Source organism: Charadrius vociferus, unplaced genomic scaffold, assembly GCF_000708025.1.
Source record: "Charadrius vociferus isolate BGI_N301 unplaced genomic scaffold, ASM70802v2 scaffold104, whole genome shotgun sequence".
NCBI classification, from domain to species: Eukaryota; Metazoa; Chordata; class Aves; order Charadriiformes; family Charadriidae; genus Charadrius; species Charadrius vociferus.
Genome location: NW_009648255.1, coordinates 2,822,090 through 2,830,474, shown reverse-complemented (window position 1 = coordinate 2,830,474; position 8,385 = coordinate 2,822,090). Strand labels below are relative to the sequence as shown.

Sequence of the window (8,385 nt, the reverse complement as noted above, 5' to 3'; positions counted from 1 at the left end):
CCTGCGCTGGTGCGAGGTGTCCCTGCTCATGGCAGGGGAGGTTGGACTAGATGGTCTTCAAGGTCCCTTTCACCCCAAACCATTCTGTGATTCCATGATTCCCCAAACAAACACATTTCTTTTCCACTCACTATTATGAGCGAGGGGGCACTGGGCATGGGGGCTGCTGCAGGCACCCGATGGTTGGATGCCGAATCCCAGTCCTCATGGTGGAGCAGCGGCCGCTGTCATAACAGAAGCTGCTTATTACTGTCCCTGCTGAGCTCACCACCCCCCCACCGCCTTGAAAGCAACCTTCTGACTGAGAGCCCTTTGAGCGTCCTTCGGGGAATTCGGGTCCCGGGTTACAGTACTGATATCGGGAGTCTCAAGTGGAACTGTGTAAATGTCCCATTCATGGAAGAAAACCATCAAAAAAAAAAAAAAAAATGGAAAAAAAAAAAGGTAAGGCAGAACAAAACCCCCAAATTCTCCTCAAGGATGTGGCTCCCCAAAATCCCCCACGCTGCGAGGAGCAGCTATTCCCCGTGGATATACAGAATTAGCTACAGCCAAGTGCGGCTGCTGCGTGGAGGGCGGCAGGCTGGGTGATGCGGGGAGCTCGTGGGACCCCCGTTCCCATCGCCCCGGTGCGTGTGCAGGGCGGGTAGGTGTTTTTGCTGACCGCATCAGGTATTTTTGGTGACTTCTAGTCTCGGGAGGTACTTTTCCCCTCGCACACAGTGAGCTGCGGGCAGCCTGCAGAAGGAAAGCACTGCGAAGTTTGGCATCCCACGTGAGATGGTTTATGTTTGGTGGGCAAAAGGGGAGGAGGAACTAAAAAGCCACCCAGAAGGCTACAGCAGTACTCAAAAACTACCGATACCCAGAAAGAAATAGGTGATAAAATACATATTGTCCGTGACAGGGCGGTAGCAGCAGCTCAGAAACCACACGACACCTTTTTCTTTTAAAAATGTCATTTAATCCGTTAATTCCACAGCATTGCCATCATACAGACCAGCACGACACCTCGGTACATGGGACACGGAGCCAAGGAGATGCAGTTACCCAGAAACACACTTTTTCTTAAAAAAAAAAACAAACCAAAAACCAACCAACCAAACAACCCCTTAAGGATGTAAGGAGGGAAAAAACAACGGTAGGTGACCGGAATAACTAGTTCTCTTCAGCAAGTTAAAGGCACTTAGCAAGGGAACGAAACGCCAGCCTGACTGGGCTGCCTCACCCCTGTGCCCCACAAGCTGGACCCTGGTGGGGGCGATGCCGGGGGCGATGCTGTGGGCGATACTGGGAGGCCACGGGGTTCCCCGGGAGCACCCGGGAGCTTTCTTTTGTGTTTTTTTTTTTTTTTTTTTTTTTCTTTTTAAAGCTGCGAGCAAACTTTTTGTATTTGGGGCTTTTTGCTGTCCATCCTTTAAATCCAGCAGCAAGCACCTCCTCACCGCTACCCCACCAGCCGCTCCTGACGCAGGCACACACAGCTCCGCGCCCCGCGGGGACGGTTTTGGCCTCAGAGCACTGCAAAAAACGGCATTTTAGAGCAGAAATATAAAACCCCACAGGTCTCCCACACGCAGGCAACAGCATCAAGCTAACCAAGAGCTACAGGGAAACCAACACCCCCAATATATATATTTTCTTTCTGCATAGATTCCAAAAAAAAAAAGCAAAATAAGAGTTTTTACATGGTCCCCAGTCTGCAAGAGAGGGCTCTCCAGCCTAACCCATCCCAGCATCTTCCTGCAAAGGGGGGGGTGTCAGGCAGAGCTCCCTCCTTGGGGACAGTGCCCGGCAGGGACATGGGACGCCCCCCACGGGGGCTGCGGGACAGGGACTGTCCATTGGAAACCCCCCAGGAAAGGAAAAACCAACCCTAAATTAAACCAACCACCAATCCCCCCCCCTGCCCCAACCCCACCAAACCCCGCCGCCGAGGGCTGGCGCTTCCAGAACCTCCACTTTCTGCAAAAAAGAAGGGTGTGTGTGTGTGTGGGGGGTGTGTGGGGAAAGTCATTTTATAAAATACATTCTTGGCGGGGGCGTGAGGGGGGCGTGAAATTTTAATGCAGCTCACGCTTTTCTGAAAACACCCTGAATAAGACATTAGCCAGACCCTTCGCTAAAGATGGATTTGGCCCCGAGGAAAAAAAAAAAAAGAATTAAAATGTAAAAAGCTGGTGGGGGTGAAATGCCCATCTCCTGGCAGCTCAGGCCAGGCAGCCTTAGGAAGGGGATGGCCGAGCTGTTTCAGCATTAAATCAAATAAACGAGGGATGGAGACAGACCTATTAGTCTCCCAGCATCCCTCCTCCGGTACGGGCAGAAGAGGACACATCCAGCGCTCAGCCACTAACGAGGAGCCCAGCCCAAAGGCAGAGAGGTGAGTAATTACCATATATAATACATTTAATATGCTGCTTAGATTTTTAACATAGATTTTTTTTTTATTTCTGACATTGGTGAGTCACTTAAATATTTAGCCCAGACAATAAAATATATAAAAAACCCCATCTACGGTATGTGCCTGCTGATTCTAACAATAGTCACAATATTAGGGCCCAGTGAGTGTTATTATATAAGAATCTCTGAGGTCCATGTCATACATACATTATGAACTTACAAATAAATAACTCTACAAAAATCCTCTCTCCTCTCCGTAATTTCACGTGATCGGCAAAAAAAAAAAAAAAAAAAAAAAGGCTCTTTCTGGTGATGACAAATCAGGAATTGCACATTTAAGTTGGAGGAATACATGACTGGTGCATCACCAAAGTCAACCACTAGGCAACAAAAAGACGTATCATATGAAACAATTTTTTAAATTTTTATTTTACATATTTATACATAAAACTTTCAAGGTAACTCTCTGAATCCAACCGAATGTTAATAGCACATCTAAAAATGAATGTCAGGTAGTCAACATTCACAAAATGTTGAAAACTGATTAAAATATACATATTACTGAAAGCTACAACTTCACTACGAGGCAGGCATGTATTTTTTTTTTTTTGACTTGTATAGCACCGTCAAGTACAGTTTCTTTATTTTAAAACTACAGTGAAGAATAAAAAAGTAGTCAATGGTAAAATATCGTTCAACTGAAAATCTCTAAACAAACAAAAATAAAGTTAAACTACCCTCTCTTCTCACCCATGATTTATAATGTTATAAGTACTGTACATTTTTTGTAATAATATTATTAAAATGCCTGATATTTAGTGGCACGAGTAAAAAAATTAAAATAAATTAAGAAGCAGAGGCCAATCACCGGACATAAAGCTTCAGACATGGTCAATGACTAACACTGGTTTTTCTCGTGCGCCACCGTGGACATCAGCGCTTGGACACACACAGAAGCAAAATGAAGTCTCGCTCGAGCTCTGCTCCCGGGGCTCCGGGGTTCATTTTGCCGGCATCTTCTCTGCCATGTGCTTCTGCTGACTTTCGGCGTGTCTGGGGAGGGAGGGGGGGGGGGGAAGAGGAAAGAAGCCGCGTCAGTCGCTGCGCCGAGGGGAGGAGGACACGCAGCCCACAGGCAGGGCTGTGCCGAGGTGGCCCCCGCGCCGCGCTGGCCCCCAACCAAAACCAACATTTTCCCCCGGGGAAAAAAAAAACCCAAACAAGCACCGGGTAAGGGATGTGTGCTCTCTGCCCGGGCTCCTTCCTGGCGGGAGGGCATCAGGAGGTGGGCGAAGGGGAGAGGAAACCTTTCTCCCGAGCGGTTTAGGGTCAGCAGGGATCACGTCCTCCCCTCCTGCAGGGATGACCCTGAACAACGCCGGGATGGGGACAGCCGGTGTCCCCCACCACGCACCAAAGCCCCCCTCATCCTCAGCAGCTTCCAAATAGACTTCATTTACTAAACTGTCATTAATTGCATCGAGGAAGCAAAGTGTTTCCTGGAGCACAGCAGGACAAACAGATGCGTGGTGGCATTGGCATTCATCTACTGACCCAGCTCCACCCCCATCCCAAATCCCCACCTTTCATCACGTGCTCTTTGTTAAGGGAAGCAGCGACGGTGTCCCACGAGACCCAGAAGTGACAACCCGCCTGCTCGTCCCTGGGGCCACCATCTCCTGGGCAGCACAAGAACTTCTTCCCAAATCCCTCACGGCCACCCCAGCTGGCGGAAACTTTTTCCCAGGCAGAGCGCCGTCAAATCTCAACCGGCTGCTACACAGCACCACCATGTTTTATAATAGGAGCAAATTTCGGCTGTATTTTTTTGCAAGCTTCATGCTTCGGTTCTGAACCTGCAGTTCTCGCGCGCTGACAACGACCAGCGTCATCTTTTTCAGCTTTCAACACTTCTTGGTGTCTCTGCAGCGCATCGCTGCGTATCTCGAAGGAAAATGCCTCTTCAGCCTCTCTGCCCAGGAGATGGAGCCCTTCGGGAAACCTGCCTACATTCTGCAAGGCTTCCCGTTTTATCGGCTATTGAATGTTAATATTTAAGAGACTCGGCAATTGCCCTGTGGGTCAAGTCCTCCTGACGGTGGAGGTAGACCGGCTGTAGCTCACCCCAGTGGGTGAGCTGGGATTTTCCTTGGATGCACTGGGAGTTTGCAGCATCGCTCCCTCCCAGGCTTTTTTCAAGCTTCGGAAAGAGAAACACCAGTTCAAGAGCATGCACCAACACCTGCATTTGGGGAGCTCTTGAACGCTGCTGACGGTCTCCAGAACCCAAATGCCTCGATTTCTTGTTTTGGAGGAGAGAGCAGCGTCCCGCTCAGCCCTTACCTTTGATGGCAAAAGCTTTAGTACTGAAATTCTGCTAAAAGAAAACTCCTATGCGCTGCCGACGGGGAGCTGGGACCTGTGAGGAGAGAGAAACACCCCAAGGAGCCTCCTTCACCTGGTCAGGTCCTCGATGTCCACCAGCATGGCGTCCTGCTCCGTGTGCAGCTCGTCCCGAATGAGCAGCAGCTGCACCAGCTCCTCGTTCAAGCCTGGTGCCGGGGAGAAAGGCAGTGAGTTGTGATGTCCCGGTGAACCCCGTGCTGGGACCCCATACATCATCCTTCCCCACTGAGTTACACGTGTGGAGAACCAGGAGGGACCTCCCCAAAGGTGTTTTCTAGGATAAACTCTAAGCCCCCCCTCAGACTGCTCAAGCACAGCTACACTTGTTCAACACCTCTCCAGTTTGGGAAGCAAACACATCAACACTCACGCTCCCATACTTGGGTGCTTTCTAAGTGAGGTTAATTAATGAGCATTGGGTTGAGTGGTTGTTTTTTTTTTGCCATTGCAGCACAAAACAACAAATGACGACGCAACAGCACAGCTCTGCCTTCTCAGCAGGGCTGCTTCCAGAAGGGATGCCAATTAACCAACACGGGTAGGGAAGGAGCAGCACAGCAGCCCCCAACCAACCTTCTTTTTGACCTACAGGCACCAGAGAAGTCTACCCCAAAATGGTTACTCAATTAATGGATTACTCAGGAGATGGAGATCCCTAGGGGGAAGAAAACCCTGGATCTTTTGGAGAGAGCAAAGGTGAGGTGGTGGGGGACTGTTTTTGACGCCGTGGCATAGCTACACGTGAAGATGCGGCCATAGAGCCACGGATGGCAGGTGCTTCCAGGACAGGCAGACTTCCTGAGACTATTTTTACCCGACCAGATTTTGAGTTACAAGTGGGGCGTTAGGTGCTGGCACAATGCTACAACCCTCCCCTCTTACGGAGCCAAGCACAAACGCGCTAGGAGAAACTGAAAAAAAAGGAAAGAAAAAGGCTGAAAGAGCCAAATCTGGAAAGAACTCCATCTCCAGCTTCTGCGGTGTGCTTCTTCCAGATATTCATGCTATTATACATTTATCAACACTCCTATATGTAACCTGCAGAACTGTTCTTAATTAAACGAGACATACAGAAGAATAATTAAACAAGTATCACTTACTTTCTATCTGTGAGTGGAGATCATTGACTATCACTTGTAGCTGCCCGATAGTCATGTCTCTTAGATCGGTGGGTTTTAAACTTCTCTTCATCAGGCATTCACTTATATGAGGCATATGTGGCAGCTGAAAAGAAATGTTCAATTTTGTACTGTTTTCTGCGGCAGTTTGCGTTGCAGACATCCCCCTCTCACAAGCCTGCCTCAAGCATGGCACTGAGAGTACCGAAACCAGCTGAAACATCTCCACAGCATTTGACCCAGGTCTTCAGATCTACCAGCATCAGGGACGGAATGACGCAAGGAGAGGCGAGGAGTACGGTGAGCAGCATTGTATCAAGGCAGGAGTGCTCCAGTTTGGGATGAGATGGGATGGGATGGGATGGGATGGGATGAGCAGACTACACTTTAGAGGATGAGCAGCATCATGCCAACCTCAAGGCGATAACAACCTTCGCACTTCATCCTCTCATTCCCTGCAGGTGGCCCCCGCGCCGCGCTGGCCCCCAACCAAAACCACATTGGGTTGAGTGGTTGTGTTGGTCCCATTTGGGATGAGATGGGTCCCCAGTAGCCGATTTGGCCTAAACCACGACAACCCCTCAACTCCTGACCGACTATCCCTATCTCCACTGCTCCTCTGCATGCCTACAAGCACGGTGAGCAAGGACTGATGGCCACTGTACGTGTCTTGACAAGTTGTTACCCACCCCGCGCCATCCCACGATCCCCACTTACAAGATCTGCTACCGGCGATTTCTTCCTGTTCTGCTTTTCCACCTCAACCTGCATTTTGGCCATGGGCTTTGCCATAGCCAAGGCCATTTTGGCTTCAGCTTGGAGTTTCTTTTGCCTGGTGAGGAAGTCCATGTCATCAAGGGACTCTGACTCTTCCTCCGTTGTGTCTCTGTCGGAGTAGGATGAGCTCTGCTTGCTCTAGGGAAGTAGACACGCAGCTGTTACAGCTCCGTCACCCCAACCATGCCACAGCAAAGTCTGCTGTCAGCTTAACATATTTTTGTACGCTTACAAGTGGTATCATTTTTACAGAAAAAGTGAAGAGCACAGATTTTTTTTTTTTCCCCTCTTCAATCCACAAGATTATCATTAAAAATCAGAGTAATTCCCAAACAGCCCCCCCCTTGACTATTAATAGCAACTCGAGCACTTCAACTGGAAAGAGGAGCCAACCAGATCAATAGGTGTTGAAAGGACAGACTGGTTAAGCTGGAGGAAAACATCTGGGGCCGCGGTGCTATATTCACAAAGGAAAAGAGAGGAGAGGAAAGCTGGTGGAGCTGATACCACGTCACAGCCATTACTGCCCTGATAATTATCAGAGCCAAAAAGAAAAGGAGGAAGGAAGGAAGGAGGAACACCTTCACATGAAGGCATCTGCTCTACAGCAGCTCCGTGAAAGCCAGAGGCAATTTGCTCTGTGCCCCTCAGCATCTCGCATTTCTATTATTGACGGCTGAAGATGCCGCTCTGTGGTTTAGTTGCTGTTTTAATAGGATCAGCTCTTTATCAGCTTCCGTTATGGATGGCTTCAAGGTTTCCATGCTCCAGAGCCTCTGTGGGACGGGTTCTCAGACCTACCATGGGCGACAACGGCGTGTCCAGGCTGGTTTCTGTCTTGCTGTCATCGGCATCGCTGTCCTTGTCGCTGCCGCTGTCGTTCACAAAGCAAATCTGCAGGTTCATCCCACTTTGTAATCTGTGGGGGCAAAGGGAGAGGTGACACCGTGGCCCCCTCGCGCTGGCTCTCCCGGCTGTGCCGATGGGCCGCGTGGGCAAGACGCTGGAGCACCATCAGCAGTGAGGCATTCCCTTTTGGAAAGGATGCTGTTGTCCTCGTGTTGTATTGACCTCAGGAAAATATAACCATTTTCACTTTTCTCCAAGAAGACGGTCGCCCCTCACCCAAAAGGACCACCAGCCCGCGGTGGCAGGGCACGGGCAAGGTCCCGCTGCTGCCCAGCGCTGCCATTCCTGAGCAGCAGTTCAACGAGGGACTGGAAACTCAGTGGCTGGGTGATGATAATGCTTCTACCACCATCTACTGATGAACTTTAGAATTGCCGAGATACTGCAGAGCTTTTGTCATCACGGGTGGCTATATTAGCACATCAAATAAAATATTATATAAAAAGTACATTAATTTATATATTAAATATATAAATTATAAAAATTGTATATTGTTATGTTTTACATATAAACATATAGAAAATATATGTGATCGCAGCCCAGAAGGCCAACCATATCCTGGGCTGCATCCCCAGCAGCGTGGCCAGCAGGGCGAGGGGGGGATTCTGCCCCTCTACTCTGCTCTGGTAAGGCCCCACCTGGAGTACTGCCTCTGGAGCCCCCAACAGCAGAAGGAGACGGAGCTGTTGGAGCGGGGCCAGAGGAGGCCCCGGAGATGCTGGGAGGGCTGGAGCCCCTCTGCTGGGAGGACAGGCTGGGAGAGTTGGGGGGG

The 8,385-nt window shown here is 49.7% G+C and overlaps 1 protein-coding gene across 1 annotated transcript in view; it reads right to left on the bottom strand.

Moving 5' to 3' along the window:
- Positions 1 to 2,774: 2,774 nt before the first annotated feature.
- The window catches only part of LOC104285962 (schwannomin-interacting protein 1), an 11,615-nt gene continuing 6,004 nt past the window's right edge, over positions 2,775 to 8,385 (bottom strand). The window contains exons 3-7 of the mRNA XM_009884490.1: positions 7,506 to 7,623; positions 6,645 to 6,842; positions 5,910 to 6,033; positions 4,862 to 4,955; positions 2,775 to 3,456 (exon numbers count right to left, since the gene is read on the bottom strand). Coding sequence (XP_009882792.1) covers positions 3,405 to 3,456; positions 4,862 to 4,955; positions 5,910 to 6,033; positions 6,645 to 6,842; positions 7,506 to 7,623 — 586 coding nt within the window. The 3' untranslated portion in view covers positions 2,775 to 3,404. The remainder of the gene's footprint in view (positions 3,457 to 4,861; positions 4,956 to 5,909; positions 6,034 to 6,644; positions 6,843 to 7,505; positions 7,624 to 8,385) is intronic.